This window comes from Diorhabda sublineata, chromosome 2 (genome assembly GCF_026230105.1).
Source record: "Diorhabda sublineata isolate icDioSubl1.1 chromosome 2, icDioSubl1.1, whole genome shotgun sequence".
Classification (NCBI taxonomy): Eukaryota; Metazoa; Arthropoda; class Insecta; order Coleoptera; family Chrysomelidae; genus Diorhabda; species Diorhabda sublineata.
The window spans coordinates 25,925,810-25,953,372 of record NC_079475.1 but is presented as its reverse complement, the minus strand read 5'-3'; the positions used below and the strand labels follow the sequence as shown (position 1 = coordinate 25,953,372).

Sequence of the window (27,563 nt, the reverse complement as noted above, 5' to 3'; positions counted from 1 at the left end):
AAGAAATGAGAAATTTATATATATATATATATATATATATATATATATATATATATATATATATATATATATATATAAAAATATGAAAACCAACGACCCACAAATGTCAAAACCGATCATTTCTTTTTGCTATATAGAAATGGAAAATGCAAAACCCAATTTGAAGGTATCAATACCTTTTCAAAAATTTCTTCATTTATCGCAACATATTTGAATTTACCTAATCCAAAAAACTACACTGGGCATACATTTCGACGCTCTTCAGCGTCTCTATTAGTGAATTCCGGTGGTGATATAATTCAACCCATGGTGGATGGACATCCAACACAGTTGCGGAGGGTTACGTAGACGACTCAATAAAAAACAAAATGGATTCCGCAGTGAACATTTTAACGAGAACAACATTGTAAATGATCACGATCCAATAAGTACTAATTCAACCATAAATGATGTTATTTCTTTGAACTCGTTAAATGTTGATTAGAAATTAAATCACAGTAATTTTTTATTATAATTGTGATTGATGTTCATTCGAATAATATTTCAATAACTTCTTCATAACCCAAATTTCGCTCCGCATGAACATAATGCGTCAAAGTGCTGAATTACTTTCTATTATTCGTCTCGTAAAAACGAAGAAGACAAGAATATTACAAATATTCGTCTTAAAATTATAACCTCAATTTTAAACAGTTTTCAGTAGATTATAAAATCAATTAAAATGTCTAAAGCCGCCGCAAGATTAAAGTCTTTGAAAAAAGTTTCAGAAAAAATTCAACACGGTAAAATTCGTACCAATATACCAGCTGGTATGGCAGCTGCAGGACCACCGCTTGGACCAATGTTGGGTCAGGTATAATGTGTTGCTTATTCTTAAATCGGTTACTTTTTAAAGGTTTCCTTCCCTACAGCGAGGAATAAATATAGCCGCATTTTGTAAAGACTTTAATGAAAGAACTAAAGATTTAAAAGAAGGTATACCTTTACCTACTAGGATAACTGTTAATCCAGATAGAAGTTATGAATTAGTGATAAATAAGCCTCCAGTAGTATACTTTCTTAAGCAGGCAGCTGGAATACAACGAGCTGCTATGGAACCAGGTAATAAAAACAAACCATAAATGAGGATATTCCAATTTTCCTCTTTCAGGTTTTTCATCTAGTTAAATTTCAGATTTCTTTGATATAAGACTTCAATCTCTAGAAATAGACCATATTTAAACACAACATGTAGATTTCTAGCTACAATATTTCTCATTGTGATCTTACTTTGTCTTAAATATGATACTTATAGGTAAAGAGATAAGTGGTAAAGTAACGCTTAAACATGTTTATGAAATTGCCAAAATAAAACAAACGGATCCAACGCTAGAAATCAAGACATTGGAAGATGTGTGCAAGATGATAGTCGGAATAGCAAAATCATGTGGCATAGAAGTTGTTAAAGATTTAAATGCTGAGGAATATGGAGAATTTTTAAACCAGAGAAAATTGATAGTAGAGCAACAGAAAAAGGAATTACAAGAAAAGAAAGAAGCAAAAATGTTGAGAACCGGCTAATGAATTCAAATTTTATACTGTAGTGTTTTATCATTCTTAGTAATAACATAAAAATGTTTTTCAGTTGTCTCTAAATATATTTGTTGCTAAATTGTCACTTCTGAATAAAAATTAGATTTTACAACAGGTACAAAATTAAGTTTAAACCTATTTCCATCTTCATCTTGAGTAAATTCAACAAATATTCAATTCTTTTTTTGTTATGTAGGGGTAGACTGCATTACTGCTGTACCAATAAATGAAATTGGAAACATGAATTTAAAATTCAATTTTTATTATAGAAAACAGAAACTAAACATCAAAATGTAAAATACTTTTTGTTACAACTATCAAATGATATTGTGTGAGGTTGGAGTAATACAATTCGCCGATAATTAATACATAGTTATTTGAAATAATTTTTGTTTTAATACTTGTATATCATTCATACATACCATATGAATAATAAGGAAAAAATGTAATACTATCAGTCTCAGAGAGTTTCAGTACCTTTGGAATCATGTATCAATTGTCATTAAACTTAGAAAAACACGAGAAATCCGTAACTTTTTGGTTTTAAGAGGTGTTCTAATGAGTTAAATTTCTGTAATAGTAGTCTTAATAATTTATAACACATCTATATTGCTTATAAAGCTACCTATATAACAACACCGCTATTATAACGAGCATTCTGATCAACCAGCTCGTCCTCGTGAATGAAATAGATACATTACACAAATGAGTATTACAAAAACATAATTTCTGAATTCCATCACCATTTAAGACTAAACATCCTGATCGTAACGAGTTATTTTCCTTATCTCTATCATTGGTACAACCTCTATACGTTGTAACAACTCCTTCCGATTTATTGACGCTTATGAAACAGAATTGTTCTTGAAGAGGAGGACATTTGAACATCATTCCTAATTTTACATTATATGTATTTAATTTAAAATAATTGAAGTCGCATTTCGGATAATTTTCCGTAGATTTTGAGTGACACTGATAACAATATAATCCTTTAGCTTTTTCTACATCTGGAGAAAATGTCCTACAATTTGAGTGCAACAGTACAAGGACATAAACCATGCATATTTTAAACATATTTTTTGACAACTAGGGAACAATTATACTAAGGCATGTCATAATATGATTTTATTAAATGAATTTAGTATGTATTCATCCAATGGCAAAGTGGTTTAGTAGATTATCTGGAACATAGTACGAATGAAAGAAAATGATTGATATATGTGTTATAAAGGTCTCTCACCTATAAAAATAGGATTCAAATAGTATGGGAAATTAATTAATATAAAGAGTAATCGAAGTATAATAAGTGTTTGATCATTTTAATTAAATACTAGTGTAAAAATGAGCACCACATTCTCTTCTTTCGCCAATTTGGTCTTTTAATTTGTTATATTTTGCCTTGGTTTTGTGGAATTTGTTCCAATTCCACAAATATTCATTTAAATACCCCTTTGTCTGTGTATTTTAGTATTAAATAAATCACATTCGACGAATTGATTAATTAATTTCACATAAACCTGTGATAGAGGTGTTCTTACATCTTACAAAAATATAATATTATGTAACTGAGCCCAGCAACAAAATTCCAACAAAACATGATAAATTGAATAAAAAGTAAAGGATCCGTTTTACCACAGGCGTGGTAAAATGTCTTGTGAATGAATTCAATGTTTTTCTATTTAATATTTAAAAAATTTCAAGAACGCTTTATAATAAAAATAATATGATTTTGTTTGTGATCTAACGACGTTCAAAAACTGAAATCGGTTGATAAAGCAACTCAAGGTTTTATACGTAGAACAATTTATAGTTTATATAAGGTGAACATATCAAACATACCAGTTTACTTAATTGCCTACTGAAATTATTTGATACATTATCATGTTTAATCTGTTTCAATAAAGTTTATAGAGACGGATCACGAGATAAATATTGAAGAAATTGCAAAATCTGATTATAAATGGCCAATTAATAAATCATGACTAGATTAAATGAAACCTACAGTTTTTGTAAAATATCAATATACTAATTTATTTCATTACCACTTTGGAATGCTATATTGTCAGAATCACACTAATACCACCACTAATACAGATATAGCCAAACTTTGAGCAAGATCTCTTGTAGTTATTGAAATGTACATTAAAGAATTATGAATGTAAAATGAAATATATTTGAAATATTTCGCATTTATTCACTTCACAATACAAGATCGTCACTCCCATCATAACTATCGCTACTTATATTAGTATCACTAGGTACATAATTGGGCATAGACATAAATTTTAAAACAAAATAATCTCGCAGGAACCAAGGACTGAATTTGAATAGATTATGATAAAACCAATATCTCCAATTCTCATTTTTGTATACAACACATGGGTGTTCATCTAGTAGAGTCTTTTCATATTCTATGTATAGCCTGAAAATTAAAAATTAATTGGATATATACAATTTAATGGAGCACTTATTCATTACTACTGATATGAATGTGTTTGAAAATAAAAGTATTTCTTATTCTAATTTAGAACCTTAAATTTGATGAGAAAGTTTCATGAAACTGATTTGGTACAAAAAAAGTTTTTGGCATTTTAAAATAAAGTTTAATAATTTTTAATTTTTCTAAGTGGGCCAACTAAAATGGGACGGGGCTCGTAGGTGAAACCTAAACTTTTTACAGTAAAAGTTCAAGCCAACTAACAATATATGTGTTAACTTATGCAGATATAATCATAATGTTTGATATACTTACTTGGGATCATCAATTTTTATTGGACTTGGTGGTGGTGTAAGGAATGACAAATAGATATTGTAAGCTTTAAAATAGTCACTATAAAATGCATGTTGTTCTGGAGTAAAATTATCGTGCATTTCTTGCACATACTGAAGCTGCTTGGCCATTATATTGCTTTGTAAAGTGAAAGAGCCAGGTATGAATTGAATAACCTTCACTCCATATTTACTCATTTCTGTTCTAAAACCATCATTAAATGCAGATAATGCTGCTTTTGTTGCACCATACACAGCTATTCCAGGAAGGGCAGCTTGAGCACAGTGACTAGTAACAGTTATTACTCTGCCTGTAAAAAAAATGGAACATATCATTAAAAATTGAAATTTAATATGATGTTCAAACAAAAATCAGATTATATGTTTAAAAATCAAACAACTATTAATACCTTAAAGTTCTCCTGGCAAAAAATCATAGTATGTGAATAACTAAATTTGTTGTGAAATTGGTTTAGTACCCCTGCTAGTTTTTGTAACAAATCATTGATTGCATAAAGAATATTCCAGCAGAAAAATGAATGTATATATGTATATGTTCATTATAAATTACCTTGATGAAGTCTAAGAAGAGGGCAAAAAGCATTGGTGAATCTTAGAGTGCCCATTAGATTTAATTCAACTTGTTGATGTATGAGATTCTCAGTTAACCATTCAAATTCTCCAAATACCATTATTCCTGCATTATTGATAATAGCATGTAGAGCTGAAAATAAGATTTTGTTAAATAGTGAAATTTCATATTTAAAAATTTTGAATAAGAAAAATAGATTTAAGATTATAATTTTGAACAAAAAGTATACATACAATATCCAGAATTTCTCGTTAAAAAATGTTCAATGGTTTGAACAGCTGCTCTAACACTATTAGTATCTGTTATATCAAGTTGTATTTGAATTATATTTTTTCCATACTTCTGTCGAATATCTTTACAGCCTTTGGATTCTAAACTTAAAAATCCAGCAATCACTGTAAAACCCATATCAACAGTATGTTGTGCTAAAGAAAACCCAAGTCCTGAATCACATCCTGTTATACAAACAACTTTAGTCTTATTCGCTTGTAGTTGTTTTCGGTTTCTTTTATTAACATATGCTACACTAACAGTGGTAAGTGAAACAATTGTTAAAGTACGGATAGTATCATATCTATGAAATCCTTTTTTAAGGAGATACAAGATTCCCAAAACTCCTGTTCCAATTGCTACATACATTTCGTTCAATATTTCGAAAGTGACTAGAGAGTATTTGGACAATATCTCCATTCTTAAAACAAATCTAACTGAATATTATTGCCCTTCATACATCATGTTGTTGAGATATTAATCAATATACAAAAGTCATAATTTCCAAATTTCGTACTAAATTAACCCCAAACAGCAGACATGACATTTTCAAAATCTTTTTTTAAGCTACTTTTGCCTCCACACAATAGGTCATTAACCAATATAATTAATCAGCTAGTATGTTTCAGATATAATTTCACTATGTAATAGTCATGAGCATTTTATTCTTTATTCACTTTCTTCCACTCTAGTGTATAGTTAATGTACAGCTTAATGGATACTTTCAAGACCATCGAGTAATCATACTTAATCAGACGACTCAGGGCTTTTCGAAAACTATCATCTGTGGTTACGGTCTTACATACAGGTCTTGAAACGAAGGTTCTTATCACAAAACACATATATGTAATACCTCTATATAAACAGTGGAAGCTGTTCCGACTAAGGAAGACAGAATGATAACGCTTTCTCTATCCTCCGAGGCTCTTGCTCGGTTCTGTACATTCTTATGCATGCGCAGTATAGATAAAGGGTCTCGAACGAGAGAGAAAATGAATATTGTCGGCACTGTAACGTATGGACGTTTTCTTTCCATACCAACTGTCCATATAGGGGTATTACATATAAGACAAAGCATAACTGGTATGTTCTGTGGGAGTTTAGTTATCTCACTCTGTGGCCGCCAGGTCGAGATTTTGATCGATGGAGGACTAATAAGCGCATACGCAATGAAAATTAAGGCTGCCAAATTGTTAGAGATAATGATAGTCATTATTATTTCCATAAGTAATGAATAGTTATGAATAAAAGTGGTTAATATGTAACGTAATATATGAAAGTAGTTTATGGATGTATTTCAATAAACGTTCATGGCGCCTGAAATACTCTTTTCGTCGTAACAACGGTCGTTATGGTCGCGGTGAGAATGTCACTCATGACGTCAAGACTAACGTTCACGACGACTCTTGTAATGAGCGTTGAATTAACGGATTCACACATCTGCTATTAAATAATAATATGTAAATGAATTAATATTAATATTTTTCGACAAAACTTGGTATATCATTTGAATAGGAGTGACACAAATCGTTTCATACGATACTTTTTACACATCTGTAACAAAATACTTGCCAATACCTAACCTAAAAATATTTTGTGCTAGTTTTCCGTAAACTTTGTTCATTCGTCATTTCTGATTATTGTGCATTGCTTTATTTCAACATAAAAAAAACAGTTCTTATCAGAACTCATTGTATAACTTTTTGATTAAATATGGATGCTACTCCAAGTACCAGCGGTCTTTCTTCTCCACCAAAAAGACGGAAATTGATAAGTTTGGGTCATTTGTCACTAAACGAAAAACAGAGTATGATAAATTTGTATAAACAAATTTTAACTGATCAACCAAAAATCTTTACTGCTGTCGTGTAATAAAATTGTTACAACGATGAGTAAGTTGTAGAAAAATTACATTTTTGTATGAAATTAACTTGAAACATTTTTACTTTTTAGGGATTGCGAAATCGACTGTATATCGTACAATTAAAGAATATCGAAGTACTGGAACAGTTATTAGTCCAACATTCTGGAGGTCGTCCAGGCCTTATTAAAACATTTGATGAAACTAGTAAAAATATCATTCGATGAATTGTACAGTTTCTTTTTTAAAAACGAGATCCTCACATTGAACAAAATTTCTCCTGTAATTGCAAAGTTGTCGACTCAAACGCTAGTCCATTCACCATATAAATATCTCAATTTACAAAAGTTTCCCTGGAAAATTCAACATGAAAAACACCAAAAATTTCATTTATTCCATAATTTTATCTTTAATATTTGTTAACATTTCTCATAATATAGTTGTTGTATAGACTTTGTCGTAGTTAAACCATTTCATTCCTCTAAATTTACTTTTCCAGCTTTGAGATGTAATAATATGAGAATTTAAATAAAAAATTTTTATTATCACTTTTTATTAACAAAATTTTAAAAAAATCTATATACATAATAAGCGTTTCAGTTGAGTGTCTGTAAATGAAACAGTCTTCTTCCTGCTAGAATTCATATCTTCATAACTTCAATTACTATAATTCTTTTTCGGGTATTGACTCGGTATGTCTCAGGTCACTAAAATAGTTATTAATAAATATTATATATAGTTATATGATAAAGTCATCAAATACCAAATGATTTCAAAAATTTAACCTAACTCATTAAATATATTTTTCAAATTTTTAATAATTCAACTTTGTTTATATAGTGTATTTTGGTAATTGATATTAGGTAAATATCATTTTCTATTCTTGAGATGTACCGGATGTTTCAGTAAAAATGCCTTTTATATCATCGAATTTGTTTATAGCACATATTTTAAATAAATTTAAAAATTCTATTAGCTTATTTATTATAAAAGTGAGAATGTCTTTTTTATGCTTTCAAAACAATCTAATGTCACTTACATGTTAGGTGAGAAATTTTTTTAGAAATCTAATTTTATTCAGGAAATGTTTGTTAGAAATTTGCACCTTTATTCATAATTTAGAGAGTTCTAATTATCAGCATTTCACTCCGAGATAACTCAAGAAATTTTCATGTTACATTAACCTTTGATTATATATTACTCTAGTTCTACTTCACGCAATTCCCACAATTTTGTACATAAGAATTTACAAACAAATGGCCAAGGCTATAAAGTGCAAATATAAATATCTCAAAAAGTTTTTTGAAAAACCAGAAAAAAATACATAGGGTGCAAACGACTGTAAGTAATGGTTTAATTATAGAATAAAAAAGGATTTATTCTAACATAGCAATTTAGTTTCAAGCATGCATAGAAAATTGAAGCTGCATTCTGTGTATGGTGTGAATATTGAAGTTGCCATAAAAATAATGCGATATATTATTAATATAATAACATGTATGTTTATGTGTTGATATCAAGAGAACTGAAAAGGTTAGGTAGGTCAGACACATTGGAAATAAAACTCTCAAAAGAACATTACATTTATTTGGACAACAAAAAAATATATTTCATAAAATTTTAAAATATTTGTTTATATTAATAGTTTGGAATAAAACTATCAATTTGATAAAAGGTAGTAGAGTTTGCATATTGTATATTATAAATAAAATCTTTAATTGTTGGGTACTTTAATACATCTTTTATTATGGCATAATCCCACAGATGTGTCAACAGAAACACATAATTTGAAGATATTGTTTATTTTGTCATATAAAATTATTTTGGTACCAGGATCAACTGCCAAATCGTACACCACCCATTCAGCGATGGAGATGTGTAATAAATGACACAAGAATTTAAAACGGACGTTTAATCAAACAAGTTATAAATATTTTGGTTCAAATGAATAGTTGTAATACAAGCTTGGGTAGTGCCTTGCATACTAAGGTGCTGGATTTATATTTAATCCTTATATATGAATTTGTCTATGTCTTGTATAATACTGCCAAATACTGTATTCCATGTTTATCTTCGTCTCATTTTTTCTTTTCATTTGTATTTTTGATTTATATGTTCTTCTGTATTTGTACATTCTTAGAATAAGTTCCCGCTCGTTGTACTTTTTTTCTTATTTTGTCCTATATTTTTTCAGCTGCTGGTTTTGGACTTTTCTACTTTTTAATTAACGTCCAAGACAAATAATGTTATATACTTTGTATTTTTCATGTACAAAAATTAACAGTCAAAGGCGCTGTGCTACATTTTGAAAAAATGTATGAAATACAAATTTGTTTCCACATTTATATCTATACATATACTGTTCACTTTATATACTTTTATTTTTACTTCGAGATTTCTTCTTGTATATACATTTTTTGTTTATAAGAAATATAAATGCCTTTTCTATTATCTATTTTAGAGCTAATGTTCTGTTTTTCTCACTGTCTTAGTGAATAATGAGGGATAAAGAGGAATATTCGCAGGAATCTTCCTCTTAAACCATTTAATAAATTTCATGCATTAAAAAATTTCCAAGGAAAATTGATTCCATCATTTTGGATCTAGATAACTAGTTAGACTAGCAGAGCTGATTTCTACTGACCTTATAGAATCTACAACATAACTTATTCTTCCTTCCAATAATACAGAATAAATACGAGTTTAAATATACTACACTGTATGTTTCATCACAAAATGCAACATAATTTTCAATACCAAGAGATTTTACTCAACTAAACTCACTGAACAAACATCAAGAAATAAAAAGTTACTTGATAGTTTGTTAGTACATATACAGGCATAATTTTAAAATGAACTATACAGCTCAATTGATCTTGCAGTAATGATAAAATTACAGGAAAAGTTCCCCTTTTAATGAACTACACGTAGAAGAAAATATAGAAGACCACAGGGCGAAGTAACATCAATAAACAGGATGAATGGGAAAAGTAGTTACCAATGTAGTAAGAGCCCAACAAATGATATAGTTTAGGAAACGTAATGAAATTAGATAAGGAAAATAAAGGGAACGAGGTTGGTCTAAAACAGATTCAAAAGGAGAAATTTTCAAACAATTATATCATATTATGTATTATTATTGATTAGTACTAATAAATAAAGCTATCAATAATTCAAATACAATATACTACACCCACAAAGCAGACAGAATTCAACGCAATATAAGCCCAATTTCTACAACTACCATAACCAAGTACATACCATGGCGATAAAACGAAAGCAAGTCAGAATGTGAATTATTTTGGCTTTTATTTGAGCAAATTGGCTCTTAATGTAATCAAATCAGAGTTTAACTATTTGCCATTCTATGAAATTTATGATAAAAAAATCCATATATACTTCAAATAATGTTGGATCTAATTGTCGAATTGAAAGTAAATCATTGAAATAATGTTTTAGAAAATATTCTCATTCTATTTTACGTATATCGCCAACTTCACAGTGGAACACAAACAAAATATTTAAGATTTAGATACTAACATATTCAAGTATTCGGCCACGAAAATTCGTAAAATTTTGTTAATATTTTCCACGGTTGTCATATCAACCGCACTTCGATTGTCATGTGCTGTATGCCAAATACTGCCAAACGGTATTGAAATCAAATGGAGAATTGGAACATCTAAAAAATAAAAAAATATATTACCATTGACTAAACTAATACTAGTTTTTCTATACTAGGTACATTATTTCCATTTTGTACATAAGAGATACAAATCAAACGCCAACAATGTTTGTAATTTATTAGATAGATCAAAACATGCCAAAAATAATTTAAATTATTTATTATAATACTAGTTAGTAAAACCACAGTGTGACTACTCCTTTAGAGTATTATTATTTATAGAGTTAAATTCTGGTGATTTATGATTTTTAAATAATTGTATTATTTTTTATTTATGTTATTAGGTGAGATTCTATTCATGAAACAGTTCAGAATAAGAATCTTCAAATTTAATGGTATATAAGAAATTTGTTCATTGCTTAATGAATAATTTATGTCAAGGTAAATGATTTTTTAGCTGACACTAACTGTTTTAATAATACATATTAAGAATACTAATGAATTTCATAACCTATATTTGTAGTGTAAGTCTCCCATATCAGCAAGTTCAAAAGTTTGGGGCCACTTCTAAGTTTGACTTCTGAATGCATACAAAGAAATTATTGTTTGGAATCAAAAAACATAAGCATGTAAGGAATATAAAACCAACAATTCCTAATCCCACAACAGCCTTGGGAGAAGTTCATCTCTCTTGCTTTTCCCCATCTTTTCTATCAATGTATAAGTGATAGGAATTACTCATTTCCACCAAGTGACTATTGTATTCATTTATAATAAATAATAACTTTCGTACTCAATAGAAATTTCTAGTATTTTTTTAAAAATTCTAAACAGGCTACTAATTTCTGAATATTGTTTTTCAAATTTTAAATTACCATCCAATTAATATATAATGAGTTTTTAAATTATTATTTATAAATGATAATGTGATTTAGACTAAAATTTTTCATTATTTTCAAAATCACAATTTTTAAGGTGAACATTTTTATTCTGGACAGTTTTATGTGTTTTTAGTTCTAAATGTCAACTCCTATCTACCTTGACTGGAAGAAAATATATCTTAAGAATAAAATAAATATTTGTATTTATAAATATATTATATCACATTCTTTATTTCCAATTTTAAGATAACTTAAGGCAGGGCAATAGCCTCACTGATGGGGCACCAACTTTTGTTTTACGGAAATAACTCAGATCACTTATTTCGAATGATTGAGGATATATTTACTTGTTTTTTCATTGGTGCCTAGTGAGTCTGGTGATTAACACAGTGGTTAAGATACGTGAGTTTATTTTACTTTTTTCTTGACAAGTGCATTTTGGGTTATGAATGAACTGAATTAATGTCTTAATTTGTCATTTCATTTGACCCACCATATCAAAGTGAAAACATATGAGCTGATATTATCAGCTCAATTTGGAAAAAATCGGATCACTTGCAAAAGGAAAGCTATAAATAGCTTTATCATATCAATATTTATTTTAGTTTTTTACTCAATTTTTGGTAAAATATTAAAGATACGACAAAACAAAACAATAATAATTTAAAGAAATAAATTAGTTCAAAGTTTTTTTAATTATAATTTTTAATGTTTATTTGTTCCAATGCCATAAACTACATCAATAAATGTTTTATTATTCCCGATAAAACAGATCGAAAATTGGAAAACATTTAAATTAAATAGCCGGTTTAGTATGACTCAAAATAAGTGATAGCCTAATTAGCCACTGGCAGGTAAACGTTATACACTGCCAAAGAGAAAATCAACTAATGTCAAACTATCAAACAAAAACTAACCACGCCAATATAAAATATTCCTATGCACTAGGTAGTCAGTTTTAAAAAATTACGTGCTGACAGTGTTGAGGATATCTAGAGAAAACTTGAGATATTATTTAGTCCTAATTATAATTTTTTTAAACTAAAAATAACATTCACATAGTTACTTACTTCTTCTTAAAAATGGAATATGATCATCTTCAATCTCATATTGTGCTCTTCTTTTTCTAAAGTAAGTTTTTCTTGGATACCCTAATAGCCTCAAATTTTTTAATCTATCTTCTATATCCGCTAGGCGCAAATACCTGCAAAAATACTTTGAATTAAAAGAATTGAACTACTAATTTCTTCGATAATTTACAAAAAAAAATAATTGTAATCATAAAAAATTTTAATTAAAAAAATTTCAGTCAGATTTAAGATTCACATTATGTTGTTTATACCTGAAAAAATGGTTGTTTTACAAATAGCCAATCAAATAACAAGAAGTACAAATATACTCTGAAACATTCAGGAATAGCTGACAAAAGACATTAAGTACATATCATGATACATAAGTCACTAATCCAAGAATTTTTAAAAATGTTTATTTCAAAATGAACATTATTTAATTGACAAGACAAATAATTCAATACTAATCAAAAATAAAAGAACGCCAATAAATGAGAGTACGGGACCAATTGAAAAGGAAGAATGACATTAAAAAGGAAGCACAAAATCAATTAAACGGGAAGAGCTTGATCAACTTATACAAGCTACGTCACTTAGAAGCAAATGACGCAAACTAAATATAAGTGAAAAGCACGATTAAGAAAAAAGGTACAAAACTAATATTAAAAAACAAAGTCAATTAAAAAGGAGAAACGAGATCAATTACAAAGGTGGAACAAGACAAATTTTACAAAAGAAAAAAGCTACTATAATTGAATAAGATAGAAGAGTCCAATTATAAAAGGAAATAAATTCTATGGAAAATAAAGAAGAAGATCTATAGACTTAGACATTAGCAATTAGTACCATAGCTCTTTTTACACTGACACAGAAGTTCAATTTGTTTTTTATAAGTGAAATGGAACAGGTTCTTGTTATATTTTATTTTTCAATTCATCAATTTTAGACCCAACACTTACCAACTTTCTGTATCAGTAAAGGTACTTAAAAATTGGGTTTCTTTATGACCAATCAAATCTAGAAGTACAAATATGTCTATTTTGTCAATTTCAGTAACGTCTTCACCAGAAATTAAACTCTTTGTTTTTGAGTTCTGATATGTTTGTGCTAAATGCTTTGCTCCATATATTGAATCCTGTGGTCCCCATTCCTCAAAAGCTTCTTCTCCGTCAAAGAATATTAATTTTAAATTTAAATCATTTGACTGAATTGATTTCAATTCTTTATCCATGACTTTTATCAGATTCAACATCATAGCACATGGTACAGCTGAATCTATTGCACCTATAATGTTGAATGGAAAAAACTGTAACAATAGTGATAAATTCAAAAAGTATAATGGCTGATTAAATTGCTACATTTCTAGTTAAAAAAATCTATAAGACAATAATTATAGGCTCGGTATTTATGTTTTAATGAATAACAAAGAAGTTAGAAAACACTTTTTCAAATTTACATATATAAATCCAAAGACTTACCTACAAAAACAATATTTTCAAAATATTTACTGTCATAATGGCAAGCTAAAACCAAATATCGTTCAGCATTTGGATTTAGAGTTGCTATGATATTTTTAAATTTCAAAGGACCCTTTGGGGTTGCATCTGTAAATTCATCAATATCTACAGTCCAATTAAGATCCTTTAATTCCTTATTTATATAATCGAAAACTTTCTGGTGGCCAGGAGTTCCCACTACTCTTTGTATTAAGATATTGTCCAATATTTCATTGATATAATTGATATTAGAAAGGCCTGCCAAGTATTTTATACCATTTCCAGATAATTTACTACCTTTATGATTCATCTACAACATATTGATCATTTTTCACTTTCACTAAATGTTCATACAATATACTCCATACTCCATGTAGTATCAGAACTACTAATAAAGTAAGCAATTTGAAAAGTATAATAAAACTAACAGTAACTCTGCAGGAAATGTGAAGAGTACAGTGAGAGCAGCAAAACCTTTTTTATTGTCAGTAGAGTGACAGTATCTATATGGTGTTGATTATGATTCAAAATATTAGTAATAAGAATATAATAATAAAAATAATTCATTCAACATAAAATTTGTATTGCACAATACCTGAATATTTCTCAATTGGCTGTAGCTTCCTTCAAAAAATACTGAAGCTAAGAGAAAAGATTTTAGAACAGTGGATAACATAATACATCAGTTTTTAATTATTGTTTCTTTGAACAAAGCAAGGATATGACTGGAAGCTAATACTGAAAACTGTAAAGATTATTGTAACTAGCCCCACCAGAACCTGAAGTTTATCCTCCTACTCAACTCCAATATATGGATGTAACAAAGGTTATCTATGCAGATTGCACAACACGAAGCAATTAGCACGTTTATGTTAATGTAATTACATTCTCCCACATCAGGAAATCTAATAATATGCAAAAATAATAGAACTTTTTATCTATGGTTTCAAGCTACCTTTAGAAAACAATCCCCAAACATAGATAATCTATATGACTTTTAAATCTATATCCTACAATCTTTGGGGTTTTAGGAAAATATGAATGGGTTAACCCCCAGATCAACCCAAAAATGTTCGGAAAGTAATCTGAATCACATTCACTGTTGTACGGGAACTGATTAAACTAATGCCAAATCCTATATGATAGGAGAATCTTTAGACCCTAATATACAAGTGGGTAAATGTTATAAAGTGACGGGTTGTTGTATTTTTTAACTTTAAAATTTATTAATTCCCCTTATATAGTTATTTTTGATTGATTCTTATGATAATTGACAGGTTACTGAGGCTTGTGGTTTTTATACTTTTTAGCTTCTTATTATAAAAATACCTTACTGGTATTAAACTTTAGCGCAAAATCTGTTTGTGCATAAATGGTTATTAACTGCTAATAACCGATTAGCAAATACCTAGAAACTATTAAAAAACTGAAGAAAATTCTATACACAAAGGAAAGCCATAGACATAAAAACATGTTATGTCATGGAAAAATTAATGCAAGAAACTAAAGTAATGAAAATATAAAAATTTTTGTAGGATTTTTATATTCGAAATTTCCACCAAAAATCGAACGCGACGCTGACGCTCATAAACTATTCTGGTTAGGATCAGGGCCTGTGGACTGGAATAGAAGAAGTTCAGGACGATTTTAAACGCCATCTATGTTATCGGTTTACATTTAAAAGCTTACTTTTTGGTGTTTTATTTTTGAATGTTTGTCAATCTGGATTCTGAAACTAAGCTGCAATCATGCATCGAGAAACAACCAAGATTATTGATCTTGTAAAGGTGTTTGATATTGTTTGTTTATTAGCTATTTGCATTTTTGGGCATTTGAAAGTTATTATGTGTTGCGAATTTTGCTGTCGTATTTACTTAGTCAATATGAGTAAACAAGTAAAGGGCTGTTGTGTACCAGGATGCACGAATAAGCAAGCGAAAAGGTGAGAGTAATATTTACTATTTATCAACATAAAAATATTTAAATTGAAATCAAGTTCATATCTATACGAGAATAAATCTTTTCTTCCTAACTTCATTAATTTGTATTTAGGAAATCATTTTGTTGAATGGTTAAATATGTTGAATGATTTTATCCGGATTTTACTTTTTTATATCATTTTATAATCAAAAATTTTATTTTAGCTTGCAGGATGTCCGAAAGTATGTTCTACCTTCTTAGATCACTAGTAACAGTTTTCCAGTCATTGGATAGGAATAGTTTAATTTGGAAACAGATTTTTGGAAAGTTTTATCAAAAGAACAAAAGGAACTCTTGAGGATCTTGTTGAAAATATATGATGTATGAATGTGTATTAATTTGACTTGTAAATTGAATACATCATACAAAGTCTAAGGTAGGACCAACAAATGAAATGAAAATTTGAAAAAATTCACAAATTCTTTATTAAAAGAAGTATACAAAATTCAATTTTCCAAATTATAAAAAAATGTACCACACAATACTATAAAAGTATGAATTTTAATGTTAACTAAAAAAATATTTTCACATTTCCAATAAGACTGTTTTTAAAGTCCAATAATTTTCAATTAAATTTTCATGTTGATATGTGTACACACTATGTTATTATTAGTTTCAAATGTACACTTCCCAGCAAAAATTTTGATTGTAGATCAATTTATCATTTGCTACGCAAGAAATTTTTATTCAGATTTGATGAGTTTTGACAGATGAAGTCTTGATCTCAATTCCATTGAACATCTATGGACTGACCGGCTATACCTATAGCCTTCATGATCTACAAATAGCACTTCAAAAAGAATCTGGTGCCTTTTCAAGAAATGCTTATAAACTTCATTAGTTCAGTACATTATTGACTGAATGCAGTAATTTTTACACAGGGAGGCCACACTAGATATTAGCTCAATAAAATTTTGTATTTCTCAAATTTTCATGTTTTTGTTAGTTCTCCTATAAAACTTACATTTAGATTCTCACTTGTTGGATTTTCATAACTTCATTCTGAAAGTTTACTAAAAGAGTGTATCTCCAGTAAAAACACAAATAATGTGATTAGAAAAACAGAATACTCAGAAAAGATGAAGGTTCAAGCTAAGTCCAGTTGACACCAGGTGATACTAATTCACTTCATAGGTTACAAATTTCGGTTAATATTCTTCGTCTCAATTTTGCATATTCAAATCTGAATAAAAATTTCTGAAATACCATTTATATTTTTTCACTTATTATTACTATAAATAAAATTGAATAATTATACAATACTTGCAAAAAAGTTCAATAAACAAAATTGTGACTGAGTTTTTTGTTATCATTTTGCAAAAACGTGCATTTGAAATAATATATATATAATAATATATTAACCACTTTTACAAGGCCATACATGTATTTACAATTTAATTTTTTTAGTTTCTAATGAATGAAAAAGAAACTGATAAAATGTATATAAGAGGAACTAAATAGAAAAAACATTAAATTTTGGAAAAATTCAAGTAATCTTCCAATTTGTCTATAGATTAACGACTAGATATATATATTTTAAAAATAATTTTTGATTGGTTTCATCACATTAACCCTTTTTTCAACGATTTTTTGAACTGATCAGATTTTGAGTGCGTTCATAAATATAGTAAAGTGACTCTTGTTTACGATCAATATTATATCTTAAATTATGTGAAACTGAAGGAATTCTTATTGCTCACAATTTATATTTCAATTTACCTGAAGTTGTGCTCTAACCTATTTAAAGTTAATGAAGGTTTTGGTAATAACGTACATTATACAAATAAAAAAATGTTGATAGAAACAAAACATTTTTTGTGTTTATTGCTTAGAAAAGTTGCAATGTTCATGGTTTCTTTTCAAAAACTGTGTAGGGAGGAGATGATTGATATTACAGTACTCTATTATGCATCGGTGGAGCAACCCAATTATCACATTTTAAGCAAACTATTTTCCGTAAAAATTTGAATAAGTTGAATATATTTTACTCACACCAATTAAATCAGGAAACAGGGGGAAAACTACTATGCTGAAATAGAATATTTCTTTTCTTCAAATTACACAATTAAATTTTAAATCGCTTTTAAAAACAATAAAGTTATTTTTATACTTTTTTCAAATTACCTTCTGTAATATAACACAATGAAAAGCGACACTTACCAACAATTTATATTAAAAATTTTACAGTAAAAAACTTTTCTTGGTGGTACTCTATAAATTAAAAATATATTCATTCCATTTAACAAAATATAAAATTGTACATTGAAATAATCATAGTTTCATTTTGACATAATTTGGAGGTACAGAATATCCTACCTGAATATACAAAGAGTGTACCTAATATAAATCATGAAAATTAATTATTATAATACTGAGCTAATATTAAACATATTCATTTTTTTTAAATTTTTATATTTAAAATATTAGTATATATATATATATATATATATATATATATATATATTTAGCCTTGATGAAGATCAAATAAAAGATCGAAACATTGGCATTTTAAAAAACTCTTGGACAATTTTATTTCGAGTCCTCAATCCGCAACATCATTCAAAATTACATAGTAGGAAGGACAATAATATCAAGAATGGCTATTCTTAATATTAATGTTTGATATAAATGATGTGTATATGGTCATAAGGCTGTAGTTGCTTTGAGATACAGTTTTTTTGTGAGCATATGCTGTATATATTTAAGATATCTTTTAATTTCAATACATTCCTTTTTTCAATGATATATATCTGAAGATAATTATTCCAATGTACTCTTGTATTGACTATAGGCTATTTATTATATTTAGACTTGTTCATTTGTACTTATTACACAATATATACATTTACATATAAATTTATACAATAAAAATAATAAATAATGATAACATCAAAAAGCTTTGGTAGATGGGAACATCATATGGTTATATATTAGAAATGAAATAGTGATATTTTATAACTACAAATTTGTTAAGTAAAAAGTGCAAAAATGACACACACACACACACACACAACTTAAAATTAATTGAACCGTTGTTAAGTAAATAAATACACGATAATGACCAACTTGTACATACATACATCAGAACATGATACGATTACAAAATATTTTAAATTTCCATTCACATGATATTTGTTATATTGATATTATTTTTGTTACAGTAATTTGGAAATTACAAACATTGGCTTCAATTTTTAACTTCGATAGAAACAGGAAAGCTGGCTGAAACTGTAATCTTAGAACCAAGTTGTTTCAATCAAACAATTGACATAACCATTTATGGAGACGTAGAAGAGGACAAGTAGCTAGAGCAAATAAGCTGCGGGATTTCTTTAGATTGAGAACTGAAACCAATATATAAGTTTAATGACATACTGGTAAAGATGATAAATCTCGAATTGGAACACGGAGTAGACGTCAACCATGAAAGAGGTGGAATGAGAATTTAGAGCCAGGACGAGGAAAGAAGAAAAAAGTTGTTCTTATTACTTTTGTAATATAATTATTTTTAAATGTATAATGTATTATAGTCATTATTCTGAAATACATGCTGAGCTATGTACCATGAATACCAGAATGAAAACTAGTAGAGTTATGATTTCAAATCAGGTTGACCCGATTCTAATTTGAGTTTGTTACAACCCTCTTTAAATTTATGTATCTACAAATTTGTCGAACCAAAAATCATTGAAAATATATATAAAACATAAAATAATATTTGTATTTATATGTATATATGTAGGTATTTTATACATCTAACTAAAAAAATAACAAATGTACAATTATTCAACAATAGCGATCGATATTTTGTAAAAAATCAGTAAACTACTTAATAGCAAAAAAATAGAAAATGACTAAAACGAATTTTATTTATAGATTAACGTTAAAAATATATTGAAGTCACGATACAAAATGTAGTTATTTGAAGAGGTCGGATTCAGGGGGGATAATGAAGATTCGAAAATTATTTTTCAGATAAGTTGAAAATTTATTAGAGTACAGAATATTTGATTGCGTTTCTATTGAAAATAGTATTATTGCTGTGTAAAAGACCTGTGCATTCTTATTATCAAATATTGTACTATGATTTTAATCATTATATAAGATTGGAAAAAATTCTCAAAAACATGTTTTAATTTTTTATGTACTAAACTGAAATATAAAATATTTATCTAGAGTTTCAGTATTTATATAAAAACGTGAGTCAATGTATCAAGTTTCAAACTAATTTTATTATAAAATATAAAGTAATTCAGTTATCTTTAGGTTTTTCAATAATTTAATACTACTTTTACTTTTAAACCAAAGAAGCGTTTCCATTTGAACTATTAAGTACAAAATTTGTACTTCATGTATAATTTTTTCTAGCCTAAAATTCAGAATAATTAAGTTGGTAATTATGATGATACCTTGGAAACAAAAAAACTACAATGGAAAGTATGTTAATGAAACTGACAACAGAGAAAGAAGAAATGGCATCGAGAATAAATAAAAATAAAACAAAAATTAAGTTATGAAAATCAATTCCCTTCAGAAAACAAAAGGAGATAATGATTCGAAGAAAAACAAAACTACGAATAATTTTTAATACCATGAGGAAAAATGGTCAAAAATAGAAAGAAAAAAATAAAATCAGCTAACAGAACATACCATGCAAATATGAAGATCTTGAAAAGCAAAATATTAACTAAGAAGCCCAAAATAAATATATATAAAATAATGATAAAACACAGACTCTAATAGTGGAAATAAAGATGATAAGAATATCAGGCCTAACCAAGATTAAAGAAAATTTATATGAATTATAGATTAACAGAGGATTTCAAAGGGGAAGTTATAGTAAAACGATTAAAAACAGAGAATAAACTGGCTAGGGCATTGATGAAGAGTAAACGGAAATACAGTAACGTTTTCAATGCTACAACGAGAGCCAGGAGGTTGAAGTAAAAGTAGTTCCATATCAAAGTGATTGAAAGAATTGAGAGGGAAACATGAGGAAATTGGGGCATTAAATGATATATATATAGAAAATTATTAGTACAATTATAGTCAACTGATATATTTTCCTCTTTGATAATAGTGGAGCCCTACACATTTATAACCTAACAATGATAACAGTTGTCCTTTTTTAAAATTAAATTTGAGACAAACCAACATCAAAATCTCTGACTAATTCAAATTGATAAAAAGAATAAAAAATAGTGAGATATAGAAATGAAGAAATCAGTAAAATAAAGGGGATAAAATATTATAAACCAACAATTCCAACGGTGATTGTAGAACTTTAAATTCATGGAGAGGAAAATGAAAAATTAAACCATAAAAAAGCTAAAACAAATAGGAAAAATTGGGTTTAGGATCTAAAGTAACTGGCTCTGTAAGGGCATAGAGTCATAGATAAAGAAAAATAACATAGTTTATATAAATTTATAAGATGTGATTTGCAAATATAAAAATCGGTTAGTAAAAATGAGAAAATATAAAATTTAGCATGCGATTCAAATGTGAAACTGTAGTAAATAAAATTAAGGCATCGGTAAAACAGGACTACATCTTAATACATACTATAAGGCAACTCGAAATCTCGTAATTCTAAGTTACTTTGTTAAAAATTAAATACAGAAGATATTTTTAATCATGTAAACGGCGATACTTCCCGCTATGAAAATATCACAGATATGCCAACTCTGAATCCTGCACATATTCCAATTTTGTAAATACATTTATATTCGGTAGACAATATCATAGAGGCAAATTATTGCTTTGACTCCATTTTTAATTTTTCACCATAATTATGTAATTATTTGTAACTTGAAACGTCCCATTTAACTTATAATAATGTAATAACAATGTATATATTTCAACGGCCATAATTTTGTGACTTGTAGAAGTGATAAAGAACCTTTTCATTCATTCATTTGCCATATTGTATTATAAAATGTGAAGAATTATGAAAACAACGATAGAAATAGGTTTAAATCTGATTCAACTGCATCCAGGACTTTATGATAATAATAAAATGACTCTAACAGATGGAACAGTTCTCCGGTAGGTCTCTGTAATCAAAATATGACGATTTGGAAGAAAAGAGGTACTTTGTGAATGTGCGATAACAAATAATGAATAGTCAAATTTAAATCACTACCAGAGCAAATATTTTTACAACAAGGGAGTCATGAAAAGTGTGCGTATCGAATAATTGAAAAAGCTTCATCTAAAACACTCAGCTTGCCAACTTTGAGAACCTAACTGGGTTGATGTGTTCCAATAAATTCGAAGAATATTTTCTCGTGCACTCTTGTAGATACAGGTTACCTTTCATAGCCACCTATAGAGAAGCACGAAAACATAGAGGAAGGCTTTTGGCCAAATGGACGTAGGTATTACTTAAAGATGAAAAGGATCTAGAAAGAATCAGGTCATTAAAGGTACTTTTTATCAAGGCAGTACTGTAATAAATATAGAAATAATGTTCAACTACCCCCATTAATGGACTTACCTCAAAATATGCCCCATACGTAACCCACATCACGCAAAAAAGATTTGAGACCCATTGGAAGCAAGACATATCAGAGATTGAATTGGCCAGCCAAGTCTCCTGATATGAATCCAATTGAAAACACAGGTTTCTAGCACTAGATGCATTCACAATTGTAAACCTCAGATGAGTTAGTGGCAGTGAAGTTAGATACCATTAATTGCTTGGTTATTTCAACACACAGGCGTTTCAATCTGCTATTGGAAAGTATAGAATGTCATATCGATCGTTGATCATAGTTCCGTATGTTTTATTACGTATTTTTCTTTTAATAAACTTGTATACTAGTTTGTAAAAAACCAATTTTTTAATAAATAACACATTCAGCAAACAGATACTTTTATTTTTGATTTCCTGATAAACGATTCCTTTAGAGGGTGTCCCTAGACTTTTAGCGTTGTGTACTTTTACAAGTGCTTTTCTTGCCAAATTTCAATGTTTTTTTTTTCATTTCGGACATCAAGATATCAGTATTCTATCCCAAAATGGCACCATGATATGCCGAATTTCATGGCAAAAATAATTTTAAACCAACCCCCCAGTATTCTGTGAGACAACACAAAAAGAATCACAATATTATGACACATTGATGATAAAAATGAGAAACTATGTCGATATCTACCATTTCTCGTAGATTTATGGGGTTATTACTGTACAACGTTTCGAGCTGATCTAAATTCTCAAAAGGAGTAAGTTTAGCTTATAATTCAAGGCCTCTTCGATATTGTGAAAATACTTTTGTCACTATTTGATTCTAGAGCATGAAACTAATATAAAAACAAAATTTAAGAAATAAAATGAGACCATCGAAGACGTCATATTTCATGCTTCAATCCCAAATAGCGACGCTTCAATATTTGAATAAAAAAAGTATTTTCTGTACTACGACATACTTTTACCGTGTACTCTAAACCTATACAGACAAGTATAATTGGGATTTCCATGATTCGAAATTATCCTCAGCTCGACAATTTCGAAAACTTGATTTTCTTTTTGGACGTTGAAAAACTGTAAGGGTTCCCCGTCATAATCGTAAAGGTATTCACCCAAAAGCACCGGCTCCTTGTCATTTTCGTCCGTCAAACCATAAACTTCGAAATGTTTAGGAGCGGCATCTATTTCACCGTTTGGTACCAATAAACGATTAATGTGTTCAATCGAAAACGCTTCTATCTGAATTCTTTTGGACAAACGAATCATCACGAACCCGGGGAAATTTTGGAACGCCCAACATTGTCCAGGACTTATACCAGGCGTTATCAAGGTTCTTGGAGAGTTCACAGGGTACCACAGCGGAATTCCTAAAACCGATACTACTGCTTTTCCGTAATGGTAGTTTTCCGTACATCTAGTACTCAAAATCTGTGCTCCCATGGATTCCATTGCATAGTCTACTAGACCAGTTTTGTCAGCGTCATATATAGCTAAAACACTTCGTACGATTTGTTTGATACGTTCGTCTGTAATAGTTACAACACCAGAAGTTGAAGCTTCAATAACTTTGGATTCTTTTTCGATTTCCCTTCTAATCCTTGACGTTATTCCATCCATCAATTTAACGCTATTTTCATTGATTAAATTGGTATATTTATCATCTATATTTGCGGTTATGTTACCAAGTCTATACGCCGACTCCTGTCTAGCAACAAATATATTTTTTAAATAATCCGTAAAACCTCTTTGATTTCTCAAAAATTCAGGATCGTTGAGATATTTCGCCAAGATTTTGCTTATATAGCTCTCCATATCAATCATTGGGTTTTTACAGCACCTATTAATTCTTTGTGTTATATACACACTTTTATCCGTTTTATCTACACTTAGATCTCGAATAATCTTATTCATATCTTCTTGTCGTGTCTTTTCAGCTTCCATCATTTCAGATCTTATTTTCGTTACTTCATATCGAAGACTGTCTATTAGTTTTTGCTGATTGACAAAAATCTCATTCTCATCAATACGTTCTCGTGAACCATCGATAGATAAATGAGGAATATTAGTAATTTTTTCTATTACGTGTGTATCCATGGGAACGGTTGTTATTTCTTCTGATTTATTTGCTATAAGTGAACTAGCCAAGTTTAACCATAACCACCAACCTGAAATGTGAATTTAGTTTTAGGTTAACTTAAAAAACGACAGCAAGTGGTAGAAAAAAGAATATTTTACTTCATAGATCATTTTACTCGACAATACGTTTGCACTGCGCTGAGAATTCGAAGCACTAAATTTTATCATCACTAATTTAATGTTTTCAGGAGTGGACACTGTACCTCCCATATGTTGGTCATTTTCTAAGGATTCTCGTCTTTTTATTATGGACACAAGTTATCGTAAACAGCCTCTATTCTGTTTTTGATTTGTGTTGGTGTTAGTTAAACCTTTTTTAGTCAAACAATTTATAACAGTGCGAAACTAATTTCAAAATAACTTGACTGATGTCTACTTTAATTAAATGGATCGAAGCAGTAAGTTGAAACTTTGTGAAAGATTATTGAGAGTTTTGAAAGGCGCGTGCTCAAAGATTTTTTCGAATGTACTCTATTTACTATATAAGACCTAGCACCCATCGACCGCAAACGTATGTCTATAGGTATTGTTCTCTTCGTTAGCTTTAAGCTAATTTTTAGATACTCGATTACATCCACTCATTCACTTACGGAAGACCAGAATATAATGTCTTTTAAATTAAATTTTCAACAAATTTTGCCACCAAGAAAATGTAGCAATCGGAATAAACGGTATGGTGTACCTGCAGTGGTACAAACTGTGTTTTTTGACAATAGCCGTATACATTTCAATTAAAATCAGTTCAAACACACAGAAGTGCCTTCGTAAGTGGTGATCCATCTTTGGAAGGAGAGCCACTGTCTTTGCTGTAAAACAGAGCCGCCGCCTTATCCGTTTTAAATCATCATATCGCGTGCCTATTTTTCGTATCCATTAATCAAACGACCAATTGAGAGTTCCTTGATTGTCTGATAGATTTACTTCCATTCTATTCTTAGTATGTCGTTTTCTAACGTTGTTGGTCTTTGTAACATGCCGTTCGGCTTGTTACGTTTTTCTTCAAACATTTTGAATATTTCGTTGTTCATATATTGTGACAAAGTAGTCATTTATTTATTCCAACATTCGGGTGTTTGAAAAAATTAATTTGTTATCCGCCTCCCACGTCATTGGAGAAATTTAATAAAACCACGGAATGTATTCGAATTCGTCCAGTACTTCAAATTATAGTAAATTTGTGATTTTATTCATTATATTCGCTGGTAAGTTTTACTAATATCTTTTTAGCTTTTTTTATTACGACTGTTGACAAAAATTCTAGTTATCTTTATGAATTTACTTTTACTTTAGCAAATTTTCCATATAAATTCGTATTTTCTATTTATTTTGGAAGAGAACGAATATCTAGAATTTTTTTATATGTCAGAGCATAAGTTCCTTTTATTCAAATCTGTTCTTTCTATTCGTTCCTTCTTCAATGATCTCCATCTGTGTTCCCGTTTCCTTCTTCAAAGTATTTTTTTCCCGCAGTTATATCGCTGCCGGGTTGACCACACCCAAAGAACTCCACTGGTACACCACAAGAAACAAATTCAACTCAACTCCAACATCTCGAAATCCAGTTGAGGGCTGCAACCATTCCGGATTTCCATAGATAAGCTCCATATATGTATATATATATATTTTTTGTTCTTAGTAATAAATTTTAATTTTTATTTTTAATTTATTTAATTAGGTGTTTCCAGCTTTTCTTTTTTATCTTTTATACTAATTATTACCTATAATTTTGTTATTCATTGTGGTTTCCTTCTATACATTGAAATTTTATTTTATTTGTATCTTTTTTATGTTTGTTTTTTAGTTTTTTGAAAGCTTTTGTATACAAATTGTGACAATTTTTCCACAATAATGTATTTCTCTATTTTGTAACAGTAATTTTAACAACGGGACAAATACCTTCATTTCATTTCATTAATTTTTTGTTATCCATTTGCTGTCTGACAATTTTTTTCGAACCGCCCTGTTTCGTCTTTGAAAATATAGTATTGTACTTAAATCTTCTTGTTGTTGAAGTTTTTTTCTTCTTTAAAAAGGTAAATTTTACAGTTTTTGCAGCTTTTACCCCCCTCCAAGCTAATATTTTTTGTAATTCCTCTGGGTTGTCTATATTCCACAATTTTGCCATTTTACTATATCTTTCTTGTTCAATGCCACAGAACTTACTTAATTCCTCCCGTTTACTATTTCTCACATCCAGAGCTTCTTTAAAAATTATGTCGGTAAAAGGATCAAATTTAATATTGGTATTCACTGAAATATTTTTCTTGAATCATCTTCGCAATTGAATTCCAAATTGATTTAACTGCATATGATTAATAATCTTCTCCATTCCTCTTTTTCATATTGTAGGCCCAATAATTTAATATATTTGCTACTTTTTGTAATGGAATTATTTTCTATAGTTCGTAAATTCGACAAAACTTGACAAAACTTTGTGGATTGCGGGATTGCTTTTTCCATATTTTTTGTTATTTGTTGAGTCGAAACTTCTCCAAAATGACGCTTAAGAGGAACAGATAAAAAGCTATGCACTATATTTTATCGCTGCTGTCAAAATGCAAAAAATACAAATGGAATATTTAACAATTAGATCTTGATATAATTAAATATGTATATTTACAAAACGGTACCATGGATAAAATGAACACGCTCGTTGCATTAAATGAAAAAAATAAAAGCGGTACTTGTACCATTGTATAAATATTGATAAAAACAACGATAACAACAACAATTTAGGTCAAGTTTAACAAATTACATTTACATTGCCTCTTCCTAACCACCACAAATTGCTTTTGAGAAAGGATTTGTACAAAAACTATTTAAAATCTCGAAAATCTTT

The 27,563-nt window shown here is 28.9% G+C and overlaps 4 protein-coding genes and 1 long non-coding RNA gene across 5 annotated transcripts in view; 2 read left to right on the top strand and 3 right to left on the bottom strand.

The window, feature by feature from the left end:
- The first annotated feature begins 386 nt into the window (after positions 1-386).
- Positions 387-2,176, top strand: LOC130453162 (39S ribosomal protein L11, mitochondrial). Its single transcript, XM_056792770.1, has 3 exons — positions 387-853; positions 912-1,101; positions 1,295-2,176. The coding sequence occupies exons 1-3, from the start codon at positions 722-724 to the stop codon at positions 1,558-1,560; spliced, it is 588 nt and encodes a 195-aa protein (XP_056648748.1). The 5' UTR covers positions 387-721; the 3' UTR covers positions 1,561-2,176.
- A 1,569-nt stretch (positions 2,177-3,745) lies between these two features.
- Positions 3,746-6,074, bottom strand: LOC130453161 (D-beta-hydroxybutyrate dehydrogenase, mitochondrial). Its single transcript, XM_056792769.1, has 4 exons — positions 5,167-6,074; positions 4,913-5,065; positions 4,325-4,652; positions 3,746-3,994 (listed from the first exon to the last, which is right to left on the bottom strand). The coding sequence occupies exons 1-4, from the start codon at positions 5,621-5,623 to the stop codon at positions 3,772-3,774; spliced, it is 1,161 nt and encodes a 386-aa protein (XP_056648747.1). The 5' UTR covers positions 5,624-6,074; the 3' UTR covers positions 3,746-3,771.
- Positions 6,075-7,587: 1,513 nt separating this feature from the next.
- LOC130440490 (glutaminyl-peptide cyclotransferase-like) lies at positions 7,588-15,729 on the bottom strand. The gene is made up of 6 exons (XM_056773672.1): positions 14,732-15,729; positions 14,119-14,446; positions 13,600-13,924; positions 12,641-12,774; positions 10,605-10,746; positions 7,588-7,771 (listed from the first exon to the last, which is right to left on the bottom strand). Exons 1-6 carry the CDS (start codon positions 14,810-14,812, stop codon positions 7,729-7,731), a joined length of 1,053 nt encoding a protein of 350 aa, XP_056629650.1. The 5' UTR covers positions 14,813-15,729; the 3' UTR covers positions 7,588-7,728.
- Positions 15,730-15,852: 123 nt separating this feature from the next.
- Positions 15,853-19,407, top strand: LOC130440488 (uncharacterized). Its single transcript, XR_008909543.1, has 3 exons — positions 15,853-16,078; positions 16,281-16,492; positions 19,278-19,407. It is a non-coding gene; the product is annotated as an uncharacterized LOC130440488 (long non-coding RNA).
- LOC130440485 (klaroid protein-like) overlaps positions 16,518-27,563 on the bottom strand; it is a 22,379-nt gene continuing 11,333 nt past the window's right edge. Inside the window, exon 5 of the mRNA XM_056773667.1 lies at positions 16,518-24,753. Coding sequence (XP_056629645.1) covers positions 23,537-24,753 — 1,217 coding nt within the window. The 3' untranslated portion in view covers positions 16,518-23,536. The remainder of the gene's footprint in view (positions 24,754-27,563) is intronic.

Bases quoted from the DNA above. Each gene is read 5' to 3' on its own strand.
- LOC130440490 (XM_056773672.1), bottom strand. From the start codon at position 14,812: ATGTTATCCACTGTTCTAAAATCTTTTCTCTTAGCTTCAGTATTTTTT. The intron at 12,775-13,599 runs GTAAGTGTTGGG...GTATTTTTGCAG, and splicing joins TTTACTGATACAGAAAGTTG to GTATTTGCGCCTAGCGGATA. The intron at 10,747-12,640 runs GTAAGTAACTAT...TTTATTTTTTAG, and splicing joins TATTCCATTTTTAAGAAGAA to ATGTTCCAATTCTCCATTTG.
- LOC130453161 (XM_056792769.1), bottom strand. From the start codon at position 5,623: ATGGAGATATTGTCCAAATACTCTCTAGTCACTTTCGAAATATTGAAC. The intron at 5,066-5,166 runs GTATGTATACTT...TCTTATTTTCAG, and splicing joins AACGAGAAATTCTGGATATT to CTCTACATGCTATTATCAAT. The intron at 4,653-4,912 runs GTAATTTATAAT...TTTTTTTTACAG, and splicing joins TCTTCTTAGACTTCATCAAG to GCAGAGTAATAACTGTTACT.
- LOC130453162 (XM_056792770.1), top strand. From the start codon at position 722: ATGTCTAAAGCCGCCGCAAGATTAAAGTCTTTGAAAAAAGTTTCAGAA. The intron at 854-911 runs GTATAATGTGTT...CCTTCCCTACAG, and splicing joins TTGGACCAATGTTGGGTCAG to CGAGGAATAAATATAGCCGC. The intron at 1,102-1,294 runs GTAATAAAAACA...TGATACTTATAG, and splicing joins ACGAGCTGCTATGGAACCAG to GTAAAGAGATAAGTGGTAAA.